At 52.7% G+C, this 24110-nt stretch overlaps 1 protein-coding gene across 1 annotated transcript; it reads left to right on the forward strand.

Moving 5' to 3' along the window:
- Nucleotides 1-1241: 1241 nt before the first annotated feature.
- On the forward strand, nt 1242-23779 carry RDH13 (retinol dehydrogenase 13). The gene is made up of 7 exons (XM_007998110.3): nt 1242-1443; nt 5128-5246; nt 8402-8557; nt 14294-14398; nt 14517-14729; nt 15565-15666; nt 17754-23779. The coding sequence occupies exons 1-7, from the start codon at nt 1379-1381 to the stop codon at nt 17987-17989; spliced, it is 996 nt and encodes a 331-aa protein (XP_007996301.1). The 5' UTR covers nt 1242-1378; the 3' UTR covers nt 17990-23779.
- Nucleotides 23780-24110: the final 331 nt, after the last annotated feature.

Consider the following 24110-nt stretch of genomic DNA (forward strand, 5'->3'; position numbering starts at 1 on the left):
TGGGACCACAGGCACCTGCCACCGCGCCCTGCTAATTTTTTGTATTTTAGTAGAGACGGGGTTTCACCGTGTTAGCCAGGATGGTCTCGATCTCCTGACCTCGTGATCCGCCCGCCTCGGCCTCCCAAAGTGCAGGGATTACAGGCGTGAGCCACTGCGCCCGGCCACAACCGGCTAATTTTTGTATATTTAGTAAAGACAGGGTTTCACCATGTTGGCCAGATGGTCTCAATCTCCTGACCTCGTGATCCGTCCACCTCCGCCTCCCAAGTGCTGCGATTACAGGTGTGAACCACCATATCCGGCCATGGACTAAGGTCTTAAAATAGCTCTTCCTGCCTGTGTAATCTCCATTATGGCAGGACTCTCATAAGAAGATGACACTTCATCTGATGCGGAAGAAAACTTTCTCCTAGTTAGAGTGACTTGGTTGAATTCTTCCCTGTTCCCAGCGGTGTCTCCTCCTGGAGTCTCAGGCACTGTCAGGGGTAGGAGGTGGTGATCAGATATGCTCGCTCTGAGCAGTGCAAGGGGAAGCAGGTGCCCAGAGGTGTATCCCAGTTTGGTGGGGGTGATAAACATGGACAGGTAAGTGCAGGAGTGTCTGCAATACTCAATCTAAGAAAGGTAGTTCCGGCAGAGTTCAGGGAAGATATCTCTGTGCAGAGCCAGACATAGGGATGAGATTCTGAGAATTTGGAAATCAATCAGGCCACCAGCCCCTCCTCCCTCAGACCCAGGAGTCCAGGCCCCTGTCCCTTCTCCCTGGGACCTAGAAGTCCATGCCCCCGGCCCCTCCTCCTTTGGACCCAGGAGTCCAGGCCCCCAGCTGCCTTCTCCCGCAGGACCCCAGGAGCTTGGGTACCCACAGGCTACTAGATCCTTGTTTCTGTGCGTGGAAATTCTCATATTATCCCCAGAAGTCTATGAAGAAGGTAAACACACATTTCCAGATGAAGGAATAGGCTGATATATTTGAAAGACACACAGAGGGTCACAGTCTGGAATTGACAGTGGTGGGATTCGAACCCGTTTCACGCCAGAGCTGTGTCGCGCCTTACATGGCGCGGCAAGTATGACGTCATTCGAACACACCATAGGCCCCGCCCCCTGACGTAGCCACGCCCATAGGCTCCTGAAACCACCTCTCCCAGCTGTGACAGAGCTCAGGACTGTGCTCATAGGTCCCGCCCCTGGGATCCCCGCCCCCTCCGCCCGCGCCCCGCCCCTCGCAGCCCAGTTCCGGAACCCGGGGGCCCCGCCGCGCCTGCGCCTCCGCACGTGGGTGGCTGCGCCGCGAGCTCTTCCTCTGAGGGGCCGGGGCGGCTGGTGTGCAGCCAGCTCCGCTTCGACCCCCGACCCCTGTCCCCGGCCCGGCATGAACCGCTACCTGGTGCCGCTGTCGGCGCTGGGCACACTAGCAGGCGCCGCCGTGCTGCTCAGGTGAGTACCTTCTAGCCCCGCGTGCACGGTCAAGGCAGGCCTCCCGCGCAGGGGCAGGGAAGACGGCGGAGACCCCCGCCCCTCGCTCCCGGGTCCAGCCCCCGCAGCTCCCGACCGGCAGTGTCAGCCCCGAGTGGGGCAAACCTGCGCTCTGGCCGGCCAGGTCACCGGCCCAAGGTCACTCGGAGGGAAGGGCGAACCTGGGCCCTTGTAAATGTTGCTTTCCTTCCAGACTTTTAAACTCTTTATTTTATTGTATTATTTATTTGTTCGTTTATTTTTTAAAGGCAGAATCTGGCTCTGGCGCCCAGCCTGGAGTGCAGTGGCGCGCTCTTGGCTCACTGCAGCCTTGTCCTCCTGGGCTCAGGTGATCCTCCCACCTGAGCGTCCCCAGGAGCTGAGACCACAGGTGCGCCACCACGCCCGGCTAATTTTTGTTTTTTTAGTAGAGACGGGGTTTTGCCATGTTGGCCAGGCTGGTCTCAAACACCTGCCCCTCAGGTGATCCGCCCGCCTCGGCCTCCCAAAGTGCAGGGATTACAGACGTGAGCTACCTCGCCCGGCCTTCTTAATTTAAACTTACTTAAAAATTAGTTTTTTTAAGTAAAACTAATTTTTTTTACTTAAAAAATTAGTGGCTGGTGGACACTGTATTGCATGGTGCCCTTCTCTCCTGTGGGTGCAGTGCTGTGTACCTGCTCAGCCTCCTGTTGCTGGAAACTGGCTTGTTTCCAGCATTAGCCTCTGTGGGACATGGGTGTGGTGGGCAGAGTCATGGCTCCACAGAGGGGTCCACGTCCTAATCCTCGGAACCTGTGACTACATTACCTCAGGTGTCAGAGGTTCTTGCTGATGTGTTAAGTGAAGGATCTTTTTTTTTGAGAAGGAGTTTTGCTCTTGTTGCCCAGGCTGGAGCACAGTAGCCCGACCTTGGCTCACCACAGACTCCGCCTCCCGGGTTCAAGCAATTCTCCAGCCTCAACCTCCCGAGTAGCTGGGATTACAGGCATGTGCCACCATGCCTGGCTAATTTCTTTCTTTTTCTTTTTTTTTTTTGAGATGGAGTCTCGTTCTGTACCCCAGGCTGGAGTGCAGTGGGGCAATCTCTGCTCACTGCAAGCTCCGCCTCCCGGGTTCACGCCATTCTCCTGCCTCAGCCTCCTGAGTAGCTGGGACTATAGGTGCCCGCCACCACGCCCGGCTAATTTTTTGTATTTTTAGTAGAGACGGGGTTTCACTGTGTTAGCCAGGATGGTCTGGATCTCCTGACCTCGTGATCAGCCCACCTCGGCCTCCCAAAGTTCTGGGACTACAGGCATGAGCCACCGTGCCCAGCACCTGGCTAATTTTGTATTTTGCATGAGATTTCTCCATGTTGGTCAGGCTGTTGGTCTCCGTGTTGTTCAGGCTGGTCTCGAACTCCTGACCACAGGTGATCTGCCCACCTCGGCCTCCCAAAGTGCTGGGACTACAGGCATGAGCCACCGTGGTCAGCCAAGTGAAGGATCTTAAGATTATCATGTAGTCTTTTTTTTTTTTTTTTTTGAGACAGGGTCTCTCTGTCCCCCAGGCTGGAGTGCAGTCACGCTGTCACAGCTCACTGCAGCCTCAGCCTCCCTGGGCTCATGTGATCCTCCCACCTCAGCCTCCTGAGTAGCTGAGTCTATAGGGGCACACCACCAAACCCAGCTAATTTTTGTATTTTTAGTAGAGATGGGGTGTCAGCATGTTGGCCATGGCTGGTCTTGAACTCCTTACCTCAAGTGATCCTCCCGCCTTCGCCTCCCAAAGTGCTGGGATTACATGTGTGAGGCACTGTGCCGGGCCTGCCTTGTAGTCTTATAGGGTCCTTATAAGAGGGAGCAGGAGGCTCAGTCAGAGGGGAGATGGAAGATAGGAGAGGTTGTCAGGTGTGGTGGCTCACACCTGTAATCGCAGCACTTTGGGAGGCCAAGGCAGGCGGATTGCAAGGTCAGGAGTTCGAGACCAGCCTGACCAACGTGGTAAACGTCATCCTCTACTAAAAATACAAAATAAATTAGCTGAGCGTGGTGGCACGTGCCTGTAATCCCAGCCACTCAGGAGGCTGAGGCAGGAGAATTGCTTGAACCTGGGAGGCGGAAGTTACAGTGAGCTGAGATCATGCCACTGCACTCCAGCCTGGGCGACAGAGTGAGACGCTGCCTCAAAAAAATAAAAATAAAAGCCGGGCGCGGTGGCTCACGCCTGTAATCCCAGCACTTTGGGAGGCTGAGGCGGGCGGATCACAAGGTCAGGAGTTTGGGACCAGCCTGGCCAATATGGTGAAACCCCGTCTCTACTAAAAATACAAAAATTAGCCGAGGGTGGTGGTGGACGCCTGTAGTCCCAGCTACTCAGGAGGCCGAGGCAGGAGAATCGCTTGAACCCGGGAGGCGGAGGTTGTAGTGAGTCGAGATTGGGCCACTGCACTCCAGCCTGGGAGACAGAGTGAGACTCCGTCTCAAAAAAAATAAAAAAATAAAAAAATAAATACATAAAAATAAAATAAATAAAAATAAAAATAAATAAAGGAGATGTTCCAGTGATTATGCGGTTTGAAGAGGGAGGCGGGGCCAGGAGTGGAGGAATGTGGCGATTTGTAGGAGCTGGAAATGGATTCTCCCCTAGAGCCTCCAGAAGGAACCTGACTCTGCCAATACCTTGATTTATTCCAGTGAGATGTATTTTGGACTCTTGACCTGAAGAACTGTAGGAGGATGCGCTTACATGGTTTTAAGCCACTAAGTTTGTGGTAATGTGTACAGCAGCCACGGGAATCTCATGCAGTGGGCATTTTAAATTTAAATTAAAATTTTTCTGAGACGGCGTCTTACCCTGTCGCCCAGGCTGGCGCCATTTTGACTCACTGCAACCCCCGCCTTCCAGGTTCAAGCAGTTCTCGTGCCTCAGTCCCCCGAGTAGCTGGATTACAGGTGTGCACCACCATGCCTGGCTAATTTTTGTATTTTTTAGTAGAGACAGGGGTCTCCCCATGTTTACCAGGCTGGACTGGAACTCCTGACCTCAAGTGACCTGCCCCCCGCCCCCGACGTTGGCCTCCCAAAGTGCTGGGATTACAGGTGCGAGCCACCTCGCCCAGCTGGAAATCTCATGCAGTGGGCATTTATAAAATAACGACTGTTGCCAGGCACGGTGGCTCATGCCTGTAATCCCAGCACTTTGGGAGACCGAGGCGGGTGGATCACGAGGTCAGGAGATCGAGACCGTCCTGGCTAACACGGGGAAACCCGTCTCTACTAAAAATACAAAAAATCAGCCAGGCGTGGTGGCGGGCGCCTGTAGTCCCAGCTTCTTGGGAGGCTGAGGCAGGAGAATGGCGTGAACCCGGGAGGCGGAGCTTGCAGTGAGCCGAGATCACGCGCCACTGCACTCCAGCCTGGGCAACAGAGCGAGACTCCGTCTCAATAAGAAAAAAAAAAAAAAGAAAGACTGTGACTTGCTGAAGGCGGTCCACACACCAGACACTGGGTGGAGTCATTTATGGAGAACAGGACAGAGATCCCGTGGTGTGATGTGATGATGTCTGTGTTTCAGTTGGGGGATGTGAGTGAGCTCAGACGGGTTTGCCTGAGGTCACTCAGTCAGGGGCACGTGGAGTGAGAGTTGGCAGACAGGACTGACCATGCCGCTTCTCACCCTCAGGGACTATGTCACCGGTGGGGCGTGTCCCAGCAAGGCCACCATCCCTGGGAAGACGGTCATCGTGACGGGCGCCAACACAGGCATCGGGAAGCAGACCGCCTTGGAATTGGCCAAGAGAGGTAAAATCTCCCCTGCTTTGGCTCTCAGAGAGAGATCTGCACATCCACGCTCACTGCAGCATTATTCACAGTCCGAAGGTGGAAGGAAGCCAGGCACCCATCCACAGATGAACAGAGAAACAGAACGTGGCCTCTGTAGACAGTGGTATACGATTCAGCCTTAAAAACGAAGGGCGGCCGGGCGCGGTGGCTCAAGTCTGTAATCCCAGCACTTTGGGAGGCCGAGACGGGCGGATCACGAGGTCAGGAGATCAAGACCATCCTGGCTAACCCGGTGAAACCCCGTCTCTACTAAAAAATACAAAAATCTAGCCGGGCGAGGTGGCGGGCGCCTGTAGTCCCAGCTACTCGGGAGTCTCGAGGCAGGAGAATGGCGTGAACCCGGGAGGCGGAGCTTGCAGTGAGCTGAGATCCGGCCACTGCACTCCAGCTTGGGCGACAGAGCGAAACTCCGCCTCAAAACAAAAAAAAAAAACAAAAAAAAAAAACAAAAAACGAAGGGCATTCTGGCTGGGCACAGTGGCTCACCCTTGTAATCTCAGCACTTTGGGAGGCTAAGGTGGATGGATCACCAGGTCAGGAGTTCGAGACCAGCCTAACCAACGTGGTGAAACCCCATCTCTACTAAAAATACAAAACTTAGCCAGGCATTGTAGTGGGTGCCTGTAATCCCAAGCTACCCGAGAGGCTGAGGCAGGAGAATCGCTTGAACCCAGGAGGCAGAGGTTGCAGTGAGCCGAGATCGCACCACTGCACTCCAGCCTGGGCAACAGAGCGAGACTCCGTCTTCAAAACAAAACAAAACAAAAAAAAAGTAAGGTCATTGAAACAGATGAACCTTGAGGACATTCTACGAAGTGAAATCAGTCAGTCGACAGAAGAGCAAATACTGTATGATTCCACTTATAGGAGCTACCTAGAGTTAAATTCATAAAGAAGTTTGAATAATGGCTTGCCAGGGGTTGGGAGGGGAGGAGAGAATGGGGAGTTAATTGTTTAATGAGCACAGAAATTTAGTTTGGGAAGACGGAAACAGTTTGAGAAATAGGTGGTTGTGATGGTTGCACAACATTAGAAATTATTATTACTGTTTCTTTTTGAGAGGGAGTTTTGCTCTTGTCGCCCAGGCTGGAGTGCAGTGGCGTGACCTCAGCTCACTGCAACCTCCACCTCCTGGGTTCAAGTGATTCTCCTGCCTCAGCCTCCCGAGTGGCTGGGACTACAGGCATATGGCACCACAACCAGCTAATTTTGTATTTTTAGTAGAGATGGGGTTTCTCCATGTTGGCCTCGTCTTGAACTCCTGACCTCAAGTGATCCACCCGCCTCGGCCTCCCAAAATGCTGGGATTACAGGTGTGAGCTACCATGAATGTTTTTAATACCAATGAACTGGACGCTTAAAAATGGTTAAGAGGGCTGGTCTCGGTTCACATCTATAATTCCAGCACTTTTGGAGGCTAAGGCAGGAGGATCACTTGAGGCCAGGGGTTCCAGACCAGCCTGGACACCGTAGCAAGACCCACATTTCTACCAAAATTAGCCAGGCATGCTGGCACAGGTGGTGCCTGTAGTCCCAGGTCACTTGAGCCCAGGACTTCAAGGCTGAGGTGAGCTATGATGGTGCCAGCACCCAGCCAGGGCAGCAGAGTAAGACTCTGACTTAAAAAAAAAAAAAAAAAGAAAAGGGGGTTAAGATGGTAAATTTTAAGTGATTTGTATTTTACCACAACAAAAAAATTGGAGGCCAGGCATTGTGGCTTATTTGTAATCCCAGTATTTTGGGAGGCCGCGGAGTGGATCACCTGAGGTCAGAAGTTCAAGACTAGCTTGGCTAACATGGTGAAACCCTTGTCTCTACTAAAAATACAAAAGAAAAAAAAAAAAAAAAAATTAGCCGGGTGTGGTGGCAGGCACCTGTAATCCCAGCTACTCGGGAGGCTGAGGCAGGAGAATCGCTTGAACCTGGGAGGTGGAGGTTGCAGTGAGCTGAGATTGCACCACTGCACTCCAGCCTCGGTGACAGTGAGACTCCAACTACAAAAAAAAAAAAAGGAAAAAAAATCCTAATGCCCTCCGCAAGTGCTGGGATTCCAGGTGTGAGCCACTGTGCCTGATGAATTCCATGATGGTTAGTATAGTCACAGAGTGCAGAGTGATGCAACCATCTTTAAATTCAATCTTAGAACATTTCTGTTACCCTAGAAAGAAACCTTGCTCACTTTTAACTATCAAGCTGTAATTCCCTCTCCCCGCAGCCCTAGAAAACCAATAATCTGTTTTCTTTCTCTCTGGATTTGCCTATTCTGGGCATTTCATAGGTGTGAAGTCATACACATAGCATTCATGTAAATGGGACTGGACACTGTGTGGTCTTGCATGTCTGGTTTCTTTCCCTGAGCACAGTGTTTCTGAGGGTCATCCTTGCTGTAGCATGAGCCAGTGCTTCACTCCTTTTCATGGCTAATATTCCATCTCTATGGACGGACCACATTTTGTTAGCCCTTCATTCACGGATGGACATTTTTTTTTTTTTTTTTTTTATTTAAGTTCTAGGGTACATGTGCATAACGTGCAGGTTTGTTACATATGTATACTTGTGCCATGTTGCTGTGCTGCACCCTTCAACTCGTCAGCACCCGTCAACTCGTCATTTACATCAGGTATAACTCCCAATGCAATCCCTCCCCACTTCCCCCGACATTTGGTTGTTTCTACCTTTTGGCTCTTGTGAAGAATGCTGCAGTGAACACTGGTGCACGTGTTTTTGTGTAGACATATGTTTTCATTTCTCTGGGATCAGTACCTAGGAGGGGATTATTATTATTATTGAGACGGAGTCTTGCTCGTCGCCCAGGCTGGAGTGCAGTGGCGTGATCACGGCTCACTGCAAGCTCCGCCTCCCAGGTTCACGCCACTCTCCTGCCTCAGCCTCCCGAGTAGCTGGGACTACAGGCGCCGCCACCACGCTCGGTTAATTTTTTGTGTTTTTAGTAGAGATGGGGTTTCACCGTGTTAGCCAGGATGGTCTCGATCTCCTGACCTCGTGATCTGCCCGCCTTGGCCTCCCAAAGTGCTGGGATTACAGGCGTGAGCCACCGCGCCCGGCCAGGCGTGGATTATTAATTTAAATCTTTTTCCATCCTGGGTTTTCAGGAGGCAACATCATCCTGGCCTGCCGAGACATGGAGAAGTGTGAGGCGGCAGCAAAGGACATCCGCGGGGAGACTCTCAATCACCACGTCAATGCCCGGCACCTGGACTTGGCTTCCCTCAAGTCCATCCGAGAGTTTGCAGCGAAGATCATTGAAGGTAGGAGGAGAACGCTGGCGGTGTAGGATGAGGACTGGGAGAGGCGGCTCCCAGGGCCAGGCTCTGAGGAGTGAATGGAGCAAGCAAACTTTAGAGCAGAGTTTTGGCAAACCATGGGCTAGGGGCCAAATCCAGCTGCTGCCTTTTTTTGTACAGCCTGCAAGCAATGACTTTATTTATTCATTTATTTTTTATTATTATTATTATTATTATTTATTTTTTTGAGGCAGAGTCTCGCTCTGTCGGCCAGGCTGGAGTGCAACGGCACGATCTTGGCTCACTGGAACCTCTGCCTCCTGGGTTCAAGCGCACAGCCTCCTGAGTAGCTGGGATTAAGGTGCCTGTGACCACACCCTGCTAATTTTTTTTTTTTTTTGAGACAGTCTCGCTCTGTCGCCCAGGCTGGAGTGCAGTGGCGCGATCTCGGCTCACTGCAAGCTCCGCCTCCCGGGTTCACGCCATTCTCCTGCCTCAGCCTCCCAAGTAGCTGGGACTACAGGCGCCCGCCACCTTGCCCGGCTAGTTTTTTGTATTTTTTAGTAGAGACGGGGTTTCACCGTGTTAGCCAGGATGGTCTCGATCTCCTGACCTCAGGTGATCCATCTGCCTCAGCCTCCCAAAGTGCTAGGATTACAGGCGTGAGCCACTGCACCCCGCCAACTTTATGTTTTGTTTGTTTGTTTTGAGACAGACGAAGTCTCGCTGTGTTGCCCAGGCTGGAGTGCCATGGTGTGATCTTGCCTCACTGCAACCGCCATCTCCTGGTTTCAAATGATTCTCCTGCCTCAGTCTCCTGAGTAGCTGGGATTACAGGCACCCGCCACCATGCCTGGCTAATTTTTTGTTTTAGGTAGAGACGGTTTCACCATGTTGGTCAGGCTGGTCTCGAACTCCTGACCTCAAGTGATCCTCCTGCCTGTGCCTCCCAAAGTGCTGGGATTACAGGCGTGAGCCACCGCGCCTGGCCTGAATAATTAGTTTGAGACAGGGTCTGTCTCTGTCATCCAGGCTAGAGTGCAGTGGCGCAAACACAGCTCCCTGCAGCCTTGACCTCCTGGGCTCAAGTGATCCTCCTGCCTCAGACTCCTGAGTAGCTGGGGCTATGGAAGCACGCCACCGCATTTGGCTAATTTTTTTCTTTTTCTTTTGAGACAGGGTCTTGCTCTGTCACTCAGGCTGGAGTGCAGTGGTGCAGTCATGGCTTATTGCTGTCTCAACCTGCTGGGCTCAAGTGATCCTCCTGCTTCCAAGTAGCTGGGAGTACAGGCGTATGCCACCACACAGAGTAATTATTTTATATATATATATATAATTATATAAAATATTATATATATATATATTTTTTTTGTAGAGCTGGTGTTTCATCATGTTGCTCAGGCTGGTTTCAAACTCCTGGGCTCAAGTGATCCACCCGCCTTGGCCTCCCACAGTGCTGGGATTACAGGCTTCAGCCACTGCGCCCGGCCTTATTAAGCATTTATTGATCAAGTACCTTACCCACCATGGTTAAATAAATATGTGTTAGTTATGGGACATTTATAAAATATTGCAGTGTAAAGAAGACAGAACTGGCTGGGTGCGGTGGCTCATGCCTGTAATCCCAGCACTTTGGGAGGCTGAGGCGGGTGGATCACTTGAGGTCAGGAGTTCGAGACCAGCCTGGCCAACATGGTGAAACCCTGTTTCTACTAAAAATACAAAAATTAGCCGGGTGTGGTGGTGCACACCTGTAATCCCACCTGCTTGGGAGGCTGAGGCAGGAGAATGGCATGAAGCCGGGAGGCGGAGGTTGCAGTGAGCTGAGATCACACCACTGCATTCCAGCCTAGGTGACAGAGCAAGACTTCGTCTCAAAAAAAAGAAAAAGACAGAACTAAACACCTTTGATCTGCACCAACCCCAGGAGAATCACTGTTAAAGTTTTGATGGATTTCTTTCCAGTCTTGTTTCTAATTGGTTTGTGTGTGTGAATTTATATATTTTTATGTAAAACTGGGACCATACTCCAGCTTTTCTATTCTTGTTCATCTTTAAATAGACTCAAGAATACATTAAAATTATTGTTTAGTTGACATGTACACTTGTATAACGTACAACATGATGTACATTGTATACACTGTAGAATTACTAAATCAAGCTAATTAACATATGCATTACATCAAATTCTTACCTGTTTTTGTGGGGACCACATTTACAATCTCTTCTCTTAGGATTGCATGAGCTCAGGAGTTAGAGACCAGTGTAGGAAGCATAGTGAGACCTTGTGTGTACCAAAGATTAAAAAAAAAAAAAATTAGCTGGGCATCCTAGCGTGTGCCTATAGCCCCAGCTACTCAGGAGGCTGAGGCCAGAGGATCGCTTGAGCCTGGGAGTTCAAGGCTGCAGGGAGCCGTGTTTGCACCACTGCACTCTAGCCTGGACGACAGAGCAAGACCTGGCCTCTTAGCAATTTTTTTTTTTTTTTTTTTTTTTTTGAGATGGAGTCTTGCTCTGTCACCCAGGCTATAGTGCAGTGACGAGATCTTGGCTCACTGCAACCTCCGCCTCCTGGGTTCAAGCGATTCTCCTACCTAAGCCTCCCGAGACTATAGGTGTGTGCCACCATGGCTGGCTCATTTCTGTATTTTTAGTAGAGATGGGGTTTCACTATGTTGGCCAGGCTGGTCTTGAACTCCTGACCTTGTGATCCCCACGCCTCAGCCTCCCAAAGTGCTGGGATTACAGGTGTGAGCCACTGTGCCCGGCCACTTGTTTCTTTTTTTTTTTTTTTTTTTTTTGAGACTCTCTCGCTCTGTTGCCCAAGCTGGAGTGCAGTGGCGTGATCTCGGCTCACTGCAAACTCCGCCTCCCGGGTTCACGCCATTCTCCTGCCTCAGCCTCCCGAGTAGCTGGGACTACAGGCACCCACCACCACGCCCGGCTAATTTTTTGTATTTTTAGTAGAGACGGGGTTTCACTGTGTTAGCCAGGATGGTCTCGATCTCCTGACCTCGTGATCTGCCCGCCTCCGCCTCCCTAAGTGCTGGGATTACAGGCTTGAGCCACCGCGCCCGGCCTGACGCCTCCTTTCTTAGCCACACGTTCCTCTTCCAGGAAATGGAATAATAATTCCTTCTATTTTCTGGGATTCTCTAGAGGATGAAGTAAAGCTGTGTCTGTGACATTTTTAGCAAATCAAGTACCAGCTTCTTGGTGTTTTCCTAAGATCAACTGCCAGGCATGAAGACATCAGTGGATTTAAAAATAGTGAAGATGGTGCATTTTATGTCATGTGTATTCTGCCACATTTGGGCAGGCCAGGTGCAAGGGTTCACGCCTGTGATCCCGCACTTTGGGAGACAGAAGTTTTGGGAAGATCACAGTTTGTGAGCTGACACTCTGACAAAGCTGGAAGCCGTGGCTCTTTCCAGTGCCAGACTAGAAAGAATGCAAAGCAAAGAGCCCCAGGAAGTACCCACAGCCTTGTTCATCAGGGAGTTTGAGATCAGCCTGGGCAACAGAGCAAGACCTCATCTCTACAAAAAATACAAAACAATTAGGCAGGCGTGATGGGCGCGGTGGCTGATGCCTGTAATCTCAGCACTTTGGGAGGCTAAGGCGGGCGGATCACAAGGTCAGGAGATCGAGATCATCCTGGCTAACATGGTGAAACCCCGTCTCTACTAAAAAATACAGAAAAATTAGCTGGGTGCAGTGGCGGGCGCCTGTAGTCCCAGCTACTCAGGAGGCTGAGGCAGGAGAATGGTGTGAACCCGGGAGGAGAATGGCCTGAACCTGGGAGGTGGAGCTTGCAGTGAGCTGAGATTGCGCCACTGCACTCCAGTCTGGGCGACAGAGTGTGACTCCGTCTCAAAAAAACAAAACAAAAAAACAAAAAACAATTAGGCAGGCGTGATGGTGTGCACCTGTAGTCCCAACTACTTGGGAGGCTGAGGTGGGAGGATTGCTTGAGCCTGGGAGGTTGAGGCTACAGTGAGTTTTTTTTTGAGACGGAGTTTTGCTCTTGTTGCCCAGGCTGGAGTGCAATGGCACGATCTCGGCTCACTGCAACCTCCGCCTCCTGGGTTCAAGTGATTCTCCTGCCTCAACCTTCCGAGTAACTGGGATTACAGGCATGCGCCACCATGCCTGGCTAATTTTGTATTTTTAATAGAGACGGCGTTTCTTCATGTTGGTCAGGCTGGTCTCGAACTCCTGACCTCAGGTGATCCGCCCGCCTCGGCCTCCCAAAGTGCTGGGATTACAGAAGTGAGCCACCGCGCCTGGCCTGCAGTGAGCTTTGATTGTACCACTGCACTCAGGGTGAGACCCTGTGTCCAAAAAAAAAAAAAAAGGTTGAGGCAGTTCCCAGATAAACAAGACAACAGGCCAGGCACTGTCTTTCAAGAATGAAACTCCACCTCCAAAAAATAAAATAGGCCACAGTGAAATCGCAGCACTTTGGGAGGGCAAAGCAGGAGGATTGCTTGAGGCCAAAAGTTTGAGACCAGCCTGGGCAACATAGTGAGACCATGTCTGAAAAAAAGTATATATATGCATATAAAATTTAAAAAGGAAAAAAAAAAAAGAGAGAGACAGCTCCAAAGGGAAGAGGAAGGGAGAAGGGAGAGAAGCCAGAGCAGATTCTCCCTGAGGGCCCTCAGAGGGAACCAGCCCTGCCCACACCTTGATCTGGAACTTCCAGCCTCTGGGACTGTGTATGTATTGATTGATTGAGATGGAGTCTCGCTCTTGTTGCCCAGGCTGGAGTGTAATGGTGCGACCTCTGCTCACCGCAGCCTCTGCCTCCCGGTTTCAAGCGATTCTCCTGCCTCAGCCTCCTGAGTAGCTGGCATTACAGGTGCCCGCCACCACGCCCGGCTAATTTTGTATTTTTAGTAGAGACGCAGTTTCTCCATGTTGGTCAGGCTGGTCTCAAACTCCTGACCTCAGGTGATCCGCTCACTTCGGCCTCCCAAAGTGCTGGGATTACAGACGTGAGCCACCGCACCCGGCCAGGTCTGTGAGGTTTTAAACCACCCGTCTGTGGCACTTTGTTATGGAACCCGAGCCGAGCGATATAGGGAGGAAGGCCCTGTGGTTCAGTGCATTTTACAGCTGAGGAAACTGAGGCTGCAGTCTCCATCTGTGTGCCCTTTGCTTGTCTGTGCGAGTGAGGGGGCAGGCTTGGGAATGAAACCGCACCTGCAAACCTGCAGTGCCGGGGCTCGCACCGGTAACCCCGTTTGGCCTCGGGGCTCCTGCAGGAAAGAGTCCCAAGGCTTAGAAGGAGGGGGCGTGAGTGTCCTGGGCCTGCTGTAACGAGGTGCCTCAAACCCAGTGGCTTACACCCTCAGACATGCATTCCCTCACGGGTCCGGAAGCCGGCAATCCGAATCACGGCGTCCCTGTGGCTGTGATCCTGTGAGACGGGCGGTAATCCTCCCAGCCTTTTCCACTTCCAGCGGGGGCGCCCACACTCATCTCGGAGCTGCGCCTCTCCGGTCTCCGCTTCCGTCCACACGTGGCCTTCTCCCCGTGTGTCTCTGTCTCTGTTTTCCCTTCCTATAAGGACACCAGTCACTGGATCAGGGCTCACCCTAATGACCTCTTCCTGACGTGGCCACTTTGGCACAGACCCTGTTTCCGGCGCAGGCCATGTTCACGGGTTCCGGGAGCACAGGAACGTTTCTACTGCTGCCTCAGGCTGGGGTCTGTCCTCTCCCTGACGTCTCCTTCCCCACCCCTCTCTTCCAGAGGAGGAGCGAGTGGACATTCTAATCAACAACGCGGGCGTGATGCGGTGCCCCCACTGGACCACCGAGGACGGCTTCGAGATGCAGTTTGGCGTTAACCACCTGGGTGAGGCCTGGGCAGGGGGCTGCCCCGTGGGCTCAAGCGATCCTCCCCTGTCGTCCCCCCAAAGTGCTGGGATTTTAGGCGTGAGCCAGAAGTGACCTTTTTGTCATCCTTAATCCAGGTCACTTTCTCCTGACGAACTTGCTGCTGGACAAGCTGAAAGCCTCAGCCCCTTCGCGGATCATCAACCTCTCGTCCTTGGCCCATGTTGCTGGGCACATAGACTTTGATGACTTGAACTGGCAGACGAGGAAGTATAACACCAAAGCCGCCTACTGCCAGAGCAAGCTGGCCATCGTCCTCTTCACCAAGGAGCTGAGCCGGCGGCTGCAAGGTGCGGGGCGCTAGGCTCGGCCTCCCTCTTGCTTTACTCTGAGCCTAGAGCAGCCCTTCCATGATCCTGGGCTGATGGGAGGCCAAGCTGTGGCTCCACAACAGAATCTGCAAAAGTAGAGCACACGGACCACCCTGCCCCCTTCTGGTGCCCGAAGCAGACATCACTAATCGATTGTTCTTCTGATGATTGTCTCTTCATCCCAGGTGGTCTAGTCTGCCTGGATCAGGTGTCCTTCCCTGCTGCTGTTGGGCAGGCAGCTCAGCCTTTTGGCTCCAGCCAGTGAGTCCCAACCAGGGGCAGTTCTGGCCCACAGTTGTCAATGCCTGGAAACACAGTGATCACAGCTGGGTGGGGGAGAGATTGCTCTGGGCATCTGGAGGGTAAAGGCCCAGATGCTGCTCAGTGTCCTACAGCACACAGGACGGCCCCTCACTCCTCCCGATCCACAGCGTCCATAGTGCTGAGGTTGAGGAATCTGTGCTGGGCCTTTGCTTCTGAAAGACGGTCTGTGGACCAGCGGTGCCAGCCCCAGTGGGAGCTGGTCAGAGTTACAGTATCTCAGATCCCACCCTCACCCACTGATTCGGACTCCTGGGGTGAGCTCAGCGTTCTGGGTTTATCAAGCGCTCTAGGACAGCTCGGCTCCCAGCAGCCATGTGGCAGAGCCGCCTGCAAGATAAGACCACTTCACTAAGATTTCAGAGCAAGAGGCACGACGGGGTTTGAGTGTAGGAAGCAGCCTGGCGCCCGGAAGCCCCACAGCTGGGTGTGGGCTGCCACAGCCTTCCAGGGGAGGCTGGACCTCTCCCTCCGTCTTCTCTTTCTTCCCCAGGCTCTGGTGTGACTGTCAACGCCCTGCACCCCGGTGTGGCCAGGACAGAGCTGGGCAGACACACGGGCATCCATGGCTCCACCTTCTCCAGCACCACGCTCGGTGAGTCCCCTCCCAGCCTGGGGTCTGCACGCTGAGCCCTCCACCCCTGCTTTCTCAGCCCAGGGCCCCAGACCCTCCCTCAGAGACGGTCCCTGGGGCCTCATGCCTGCTCCTCGCCTGTGTCTTCTGAGGCACAGGACGGGTCCCTTTCCTCTGTCGACCTGGCCTGCCAACCTCTGTCAGCCTCAGGAAGCAGGCAGAGCCCCACTGGCCGATGAGAAAACCGTGTCTCAGAGGAAGAGGCCGTGGAGCTGACTCCTGGAGTCAGGCTGTGCTCAGGGTAACTCCAGCTTCACCCCAAACCAGCCACGCCTCCTGGGGAAGTGCTGTTACACCTCTGAGCCTGTTTCTTCATCGGCAGAGTGGAGGCCATAACAGGACTCACCTCACAGGCACTGGGAGGGTTAGACAAGACCTTCCTTAAAAGGGCCAGCACAGTGCCCTGCCCAGAGAACAGGCGGAATACACAGTTGGAGCTTTATTTAATTTATTTTTGAGATGAAGTCTTGCTCTGTCACCCAGGCTTGACTACAATGGCACGATCTTGACTCACTGCAACTTCCAACTCCTAGGTTCAAGTGATTCTCCTGTCTCCAAGTAGCTGGGATTACAGGTACACACCACCACGCCCAGCTAATTTTGGTATTTTTAGTAGAGGTGGGGTTTCACCATATTGGTCAGGCTGGTCTCGAACTCCTGACCTCTGGTGATCCACCTGCCTCAGCCTCCCAAAGTGCTGAGATTACAGGTATGAGCCACCACCCCCAGCCAGTTCAAGCTTTATAACTAGTGTTTATAATCCTGAAAAACATGGAGTGGGTGAGTGGTTGGTATCAAGAATCTTAACTTGGCCAGGCTAATAGCCATGCCTGTAATCCCAGCGCTTCGGGAGGCTGTGGCAGGCGGATTACCTCAGGTCAGGGGTTCGAGACCAGCCTGGCCACCATGGATAAACCCCATCTCTATTAAAAATACAAAAATTAAGGCTGGGCGCCATGGCTCACACCTCTAATCCTAGCACTTTGGGAGGCCAAGGTGGGTGGATCACCTGAGGTCGGGAGTTTGAGACCAGCCTGACCAATGTGGAGAAACCCCGTCTCTACTAAAAATACAAAATTAGCCGGGCGTGGTGGTGCATGCCTGTAATCCCAGCTCCTCGGGAAGCTGAGGCGGGAGAATCGCTTGAACCCAGGAGGCGGAGGTTGTGGTGAGCCGAGATTGTGCCATTGCACTCCAGCCTGGGCAACAAGAGCGAAACTGTCTCAAAAAAAAAATTAGCCAGGCGTGGTGGTGGGTGCCTGAAGTCCCAGTTACTCGGGAGGTTGAGGCAGGAGAATTGCTTGAATCTGGGAGGCGGAGGTTACAGTGAGCTAAAGATCACGCCACTGCACTCCAGCCTGGGTGCCAGAGTGAGACACCAGGTCTCCAAAAATAAATATATAAAAATATATATATATATATTTTTTTGAGATGGAATTTTGCTCTTGTCACCCAGGCTGGAGTGCAATGGCACGATCTTGGCTCGCTGCAACCTCCGCCTCCTGGGTTCAAGGGATTCTCCTGCCTCAGGCTCCCAAGCAGCTGGGATTACAGGCACCCACCACCAAGCCCAGCTAATTTTTGTATTTTTAGTAGAAATGGGGTTTCATCATGTTGACCAGGCTGGTCTGGAAGTCCTGACCCCAGGCGATCCGCCTGCCTCGGCCTCCCAATGTGCTGGGATTACAGGCCTGAGCCACCTCGCCAAAAAAAAAAAATTCCTAACCTGAGGCTGGTGCTAGGTGCATTTAATAAGTGTAAGTTATTTAAGGAGAAATGGGGTAGGGTGAGGACTAGGGCTAAGAGGAGGAGAGCTTCCATTTTCCTGGACAAAGCCAGGAGGGCTCCTTGGGGGAGGCAGCTTCTGGTCTGAAGGGATTAGCCTGGGCAGTGCCAGGGAAGGGAACTACAGATGGAGGCAGCCAAAGGGAAGGGGCTGGAGGAGGGCTCTGTGGGACTCTAGGGGCCCGGAGCTCCTTGACGGGGTTGTGGGGCTTCCTCACTTCTCTGAGCGTGTGTGGACTGAGTGCCCTGTGCGCTGATTGCAGGGCCCATCTTCTGGCTTCTGGTCAAGAGCCCCGAGCTGGCCGCCCAGCCCAGCACATACCTGGCTGTGGCAGAGGAACTGGCGGACGTTTCCGGAAAGTACTTCGATGGACTCAAACAGAAGGCCCCGGCCCCCGAGGCTGAGGATGAGGAGGTGGCCCGGAGGCTTTGGGCTGAAAGCGCCCGCCTGGTGGGCTTAGAGGCTCCCTCTGTGAGGGAGCAGCCCCTTCCCAGATAACCTCTGGAGCAGATTTGAAAGCCAGGATGGAGCCGCAAGACCAAGGGCAGCTGTCTGCCATGCCCGCAGCTTCCTGGCACCACCAGAGCCGGGAGACTGAGAGCCGCTGGCCGCCATGCCTGCGGCATCCTATAGGGGGTGGTGTTGGCACCACCTGAGCTGGGAGACCCAGGACTGCCGGCCCCCATGTTTGCAGCATCCTCTAGGGGGCGGTGTTGGCACCACCTGAGCTGGGAGACCGAGGACTGCCGGCCCCCATGTTTGCAGCATCCTCTAGGGGGCGGTGTTGGCACCACCTGAGCTGGGAGACCGAGGACTGCCGGCCCCCATGCCTGCAGCATCCTCTAGGGGGCGGTGTTGGCACCACCCGAGCTGGGAGACCCAGGACTGCCGGCCCCCATGCCTGCAGCATCCTCTAGGGGGCGGTGTTGGCACCACCCGAGCTGGGAGACCGAGGACTGCCGGCCCCCATGCCTGCAGCATCCTCTAGGGGGCGGTGTTGGCACCACCCGAGCTGGGAGACCCAGGACTGCCGGCCCCCATGCCTGCAGCATCCTCTAGGGGGCGGTGTTGGCACCACCCGAGCTGGGAGACCCAGGACTGCCGGCCCCCATGCCTGCAGCATCCTCTAGGGGGCGTGCTGGCACCACCTGAGCTGGGAGACTCAGGACTGCCGGCCCCCATGCCTGCAGCTTCCTCTAGGGGGCGTGTTGGCACCACCCGAGCTGAGAGACCCAGGACTGCCGGCCGCCATGCACGCAGCTTCCTCTAGGGGGCGGTGCTGGCCGCAGTAGACTGGCCTGCAGGTGACCACTGCCCTGGGCTCTGGCTGGTCCCATGTGCTCCGCTGCCAGCAGGGGAGTGGGGCCATCTGATGCTTCCCCTGCGAATCTAAACTGGCAATGGCTGAGAAGGAACAGGCTCCGTGTACTTGTGGGCCATGTCAGGAGAGCCAGCAGTGCCTGTGGGGGAGGGCTCCAGGGTGCTCTGCAAAGAACATGGGCAGGCTGTCTGACACTCGGATTCTGGGGTACCTGTGGGACCTTGTGCATGCAAGGGTCTTCTCTGAGCCTTGGTTTCTTCAGCGGTGGGGTGCTCAGAAATAACCGCTGTCTCCCGTGACGGTGTGGTGCGGCGAGCTGTTGCCTGTTCACCGTGGCTGAGCACAGCCCTTGCCAGGGGTGTTTGCTGAGGGCTTCCTGTGCCAGAGCCGGCCAGAGAGCAGGTGCAGGTGTCATCCCGAGTTCAGGCTCTGCACGGCATGGAGTGGGAACCCCACCAGCTGCTGCTACAGGACCTGGGATTGCCTGGGGCTCCCCCCTTCCTATCAATTCTCATAGTAGTCCAAACTGCAGACTCTCAAACCTGCTCACTAAAAAAAAAAAAAAAGAAAAGGTACTTGAGTCGTAGGTTTTACTTTTTCCTCTGTGCATGGGTGAATGCCCACCAGCTGAACAAAGGCAACTCATGGATTTCTTCCTTTTAGGAAACAAGACCTCAGTTTATCACCGGGGCAGCAGGCCATGCAGAAGTTCAGACATTTTAGAGATGAAAACCCCCTTCACCCCTTTCACAGGCCATAACCATTTAAGTCCGGGCATCTTGCAAGACGGCTTGTTAGAAACTGGGTAGAGATCAGGGTGAGAGGAAGGGGCTCTCAGCTTAGGTGCAGAACCTAAGGAGACACGGAAAAGCTCAGTAATCGAGATATAAAACATGTTTTCATATTTGAGATACTGGGGAGGCCAGGGATCTGCTGGATATCCTACAGTACACAGAACAGCCACCCAATCTCGCTCTGTTGCCCAGGCTGGAGTGCAATGGCATGATCTCGGCTCACTGCAACCTCTGCCTCCTGGGTTCTCATGCCTCAGCCTCTCGAATAGCTGGAATGACAGGCGTGCACCACCACACCTGGCTAATTAAAGACGGGGCATCACCATGTTGGCCAGGTCTGGTCTTGAACTCCTGACCTCAGGTGATCCACCCGTCTTGGCCTCCCAAAGTGCAGGAATTACAGGTGAGCCAGTGCACCCAGCCCTTTTTGCTTTTTAGAGACAAGGTCTCACTCTTGCTAAGGCTGGAGTGCAGTGCCATCACAGCTCACTACAGCCTCGACCTCCTGTGATTCTCCTGTCTCAGCCTCCTGAGTAGCTGGGACTACAGGTGCACACCACCACACTTGGCTAATTATTTGTAGAGGTGGGGTCTTGCTATGTTGCCCAGGCTGGTCTCAAACTCCTGGGCTCAAGTGATCCTTCTGCATGGCCTCCCAAAGTGTTGGGATTACAGGTATGAGCCACTGTACCTGGCCGTAGTTTTCTTTCTGATGCCATACCCAACAGCTGGAGGGTGTATTTGGGATGACCTGACTCTGGTAGGCAACTTCTAGTGGACCCCACAGTGAGACCACCTCCCTTTGACTGTGGGGAGATGTAGCGACTTTTTTGAGATGGAGTCTTGCTCTGTTGCCCAGGCTGGAGTGCAGTGGTGTGATCTCCCGCTCACTGCAATCTCTGCTTCCTGGGTTCACGCCATTCTCCTGTCTCAGGCTCCCGAGTAGCTGGGACTAAAAGCACCCGCCACCATGCCCGGCTAATTTTTTTGTTTTTAGTAGAGGTGGGGTTTCATCGTGTTAACCAGGATGGTCTCGATCTCCTGACCTCATGATTCATCCACCTCAGCCTCCCAAAGTGCTGAGATTACAGGCGTGAGCCACCACGCCCGGCGTAGCGACTAGTTTCTAGCCGTAGGATAGGGCAGAGGTGACAGCTGGTTAGTCTTGTGGTTAGGTTACAAAACCGACCTCTGTGATGGGAGCATCCCTCCTGCCAGCCGTCTGTCTTGCCCTCTCGCTGGCTGGCTGTGGTGGAGCCAGCTGTCATGGTGAGCGGCCCTGTGGAGAAGCCAGGGAGGAACGGAGACTCCAACAACCGAGAGAAACTGAATCACACCAACAACCACGTGCGTGAGCTTGCTGTATGCTCTTGCTTGGGGGCAAGTTACAGACTCAGCCCAAGAGGAGTGGACCCCTCCAGGGTGTGATACCAGGAGGGGGAATCAGAAGCACACCGACAGGAGAGAGTGTGTAGGACGTTATTTCTCACTGGGAGAAAAGCAAGTTTGAAAAACACTCCCATGAGATGGGTGGGCTGAGGATAACCTCAGAGCCTCTGGTTCTCTGAATAGGTGCGTAGGACTCACCCAGGCACTCTTTCCTTTTTAAAATTGTGATAAAAAGTACACAACACTGGCCAGGCGTGATGGTGCACTCCTGTAATCCCAGCTACTAGGGAGGCTGAGGCAGAAGAGCTGCTTGAACCAAGGGGGCACCGCTCCCAGCTGTAACAAGTTTCCAACCTCCCCCCTCTTCGGTGGCACAGGGGCTGGCCCCACATACGTATGCGATGGCAACTGACCAGGTCCCTGATACACCGGAGTGCTCCAGAAACACCTCGTTGCCTGGGATGGAGGATGATGTTATGTGGCCCTCCAAGGGTTTGAGTTTGATAAATGGGCAAAGGAAGTGGTTTTTAGTGGAAAGCCAGGCTTCCTTTTTTTTTTTTTTTTTTTCCAGCCAGCAAACCCCAAACAGGAACCTATGGTTGGTGATGGATGTGCGTTCAGAAAGCGGGGAGGAAGGGGCAGTCAGAGGTGAGGGCAGTCATCAGTCATAGCTGTCCGCTGCATCACCCTCTATCTCCAGAAAGTTTTCTGGATTTTTCCTGTTATGCAGTGTGGAACTGCCCCATCTTCATTCATATTGAGTAAAGTCAAAGGACAAACTCTAAAGGTGGCAGCATCTTCCTGCCTTCCTAGTCAGGTTGCTGCTGTAGCGGAGTGCCACCCTCATTTCCAGCCCTGCAGCACAGTCGCACAGGGAGAACCTGCCTGGCGTGATTCAGAGGCAACGTATCTCCCAAGGTGATTGATTGTGAAGGAACCAGAGACAGCCCGTGAACCGCAAGCCAGAAGACGGGTCCAGCTGGCTGCTGTTGACTCATCAGGGCGTGTTGCGTCCGAGCACTTCTCCAAACTACCCAAGTGGCACCCAGGGTGACATGTACATCACCTTGAGTACAATTCTCTCAAGGAAAAAAACAAGCCCAGCGTCTTCTGCGATGGCAAACCTGGCTTGGAGCCTCATAGGAGAGAAGGCCTTAAGAATACCATTTTCTTGCTCTAAGTTGCTCTTACAGGAAACAAGTGATAATATTCTTTCTAAATGCCATCAATCACACCTACATGTGTCACCGAGGGCCGGATCATTCTCTGCCGTGGTGGGGCTGTCCTGTGCATTGAAGAATGCTGAGCAGTGTCCTTGGCTTCAACTGACCAGATGCCAGAGGCACCCCAATTTCTGCCATCGGGTGACTGACTTACCTTCACTGTTGTGTTTGATTCTTTTCATGTATGTTTTAAAAAGGACCCAATGTGGCCAGGCGCAGTAGCTCACACCTGCAATCCCAGCACTTTGGGAGGCTGAGGTCAGCGGATTGATTGAGCCTAGGAGTTCAAGACCAGCCTGGGCAACATAGTGAAAACCAACTCTACAAAAAAACATTTTTTTTTTTTTTTTTTTAAGACGGAGTTTTGCTCTTGTTGCCCAGGCTGGAGTGCAGTGGCGCAATCTCGGCTCACTGCAACCTCCGCCTCCCAGGTTCAAGCGATTCTCCTGCCTCAGCCTCCTGAGTAGCTGGGATTACAGGCACGTGCCACCATGCCCAGCTAATTTTGCATTTTTGGTAGAGATGGGATTTCTCCATGTTGGTCAGGCTGGTCTCGAACTCCCAACCTCAGGTGATCCGCCTGCCTCGGCCTCCCAAAGTGTTGGGATTACAGGCGTAAGCCACTGTGCCCGGTTGAGTTTATAGTTTTATAACCCTTATGGCAAATCTCATAGTATTCTGCAGGGATAAGCACAAAACCACTTGTTTAATAAATGCAAACAGAAACGCTAACAATTCTTAAGACATTTCTAATCTTATTTTACCAATAAGTTTAAAGCCAGCTTTTGTGTTAAAGATTTATAACCACTGTTATTAACGTTTAAAATTCTATGCAGCTTAAAGCATTTATAATTGATAAAACTGCCGATACTGAGTGCCCGACCTAATATTTGAAAGGTGGCAGGCGTTCAGCCACAGTCGCTGAGTTAATCGGAGACGTAGAGAAGATGATGTCAGGGAGGGTTTTAGATATAAACACCCTGATATTTATCATTTTAACCACTTAGAAGTGCACATACGAGTCAATGGCATTGGCCAGGTGCGGTGGCTCACGCCTGTAATCCCAGCACTTTGGGAGGCCGAATCACAAGGTCAGGGTAGATCGAGACCATCCTACCTAACACGGTGAAACCCCATCTCTACTAAAAATACAAAAAATTAGCCAGGCATGGTGGCGGGAGCCTGTAGTCCCAGCTACTCAGGGGCTCATGCCTCCATCTCCCAAGTAGCTGGGATTACAGGCGTGTGCCACCATGCCCGGCTAATTTAATGCCCAGCTAATTTTTGTATTTTTAGTAGAGATGGGGTTTCACCATGTTAACCAGGCTGGTCTCAAACTCCTGACCTGAAGTGATCCACCCGCCTCAGCCTCCCAAAGTGCTGGGATTACAGGCGTGAGCCACCGCGCCCGGCTGATTTTTATTCTTTTAATGAAGGCTGGTTGATATTACCTTGTCTGTATGTACCGCATGTTGTTTATCCATTGTTGTTGATGGTATTTGGCTGGTTTCACCTCTTGGCTATTGTGAATAAAGCTGCTATGAACACTGGTGTACAAATATGTTCGAGATCCTGTTTTCAATTCTTTTAGGTGTATACCCAGAAGTGGAACTGCTGGATTTTATGGCAATCCCACGTTTAACTTTTGGAGGAGCTGCTAAAACTGTTTTCCACAGCAGTGGCACCATGTTATGTCCCCGCCAGCAATGCACGCGCAGTCCAACTTCTCTGCATACTCACCAACGTTTGCTATTTTCCATTAAAAAAAAAATTATAGCTGGTCGGGCGCAGTGGCTCATGCCTGTAATCCCAGCCCTTTGGGAGGCCGATGTGGGCAGATCACCTGAAGTTCGGAGTTCAAGACCAGCCTGGCCAATGTGGTGATACTCCAT

This window comes from Chlorocebus sabaeus, chromosome 6, assembly GCF_047675955.1.
Source record: "Chlorocebus sabaeus isolate Y175 chromosome 6, mChlSab1.0.hap1, whole genome shotgun sequence".
Taxonomy (NCBI): Eukaryota; Metazoa; Chordata; class Mammalia; order Primates; family Cercopithecidae; genus Chlorocebus; species Chlorocebus sabaeus.

What these genes read in the sequence shown, in the direction of transcription:
- RDH13 (XM_007998110.3), top strand. Translation starts at nt 1,379, where the DNA reads ATGAACCGCTACCTGGTGCCGCTGTCGGCGCTGGGCACACTAGCAGGC. An exon ending in CTTGGAATTGGCCAAGAGAG is followed by an intron (nt 5,247 to 8,401) that starts GTAAAATCTCCC and finishes CTGGGTTTTCAG; the next exon opens with GAGGCAACATCATCCTGGCC. An exon ending in GTTTGGCGTTAACCACCTGG is followed by an intron (nt 14,399 to 14,516) that starts GTGAGGCCTGGG and finishes TCCTTAATCCAG; the next exon opens with GTCACTTTCTCCTGACGAAC.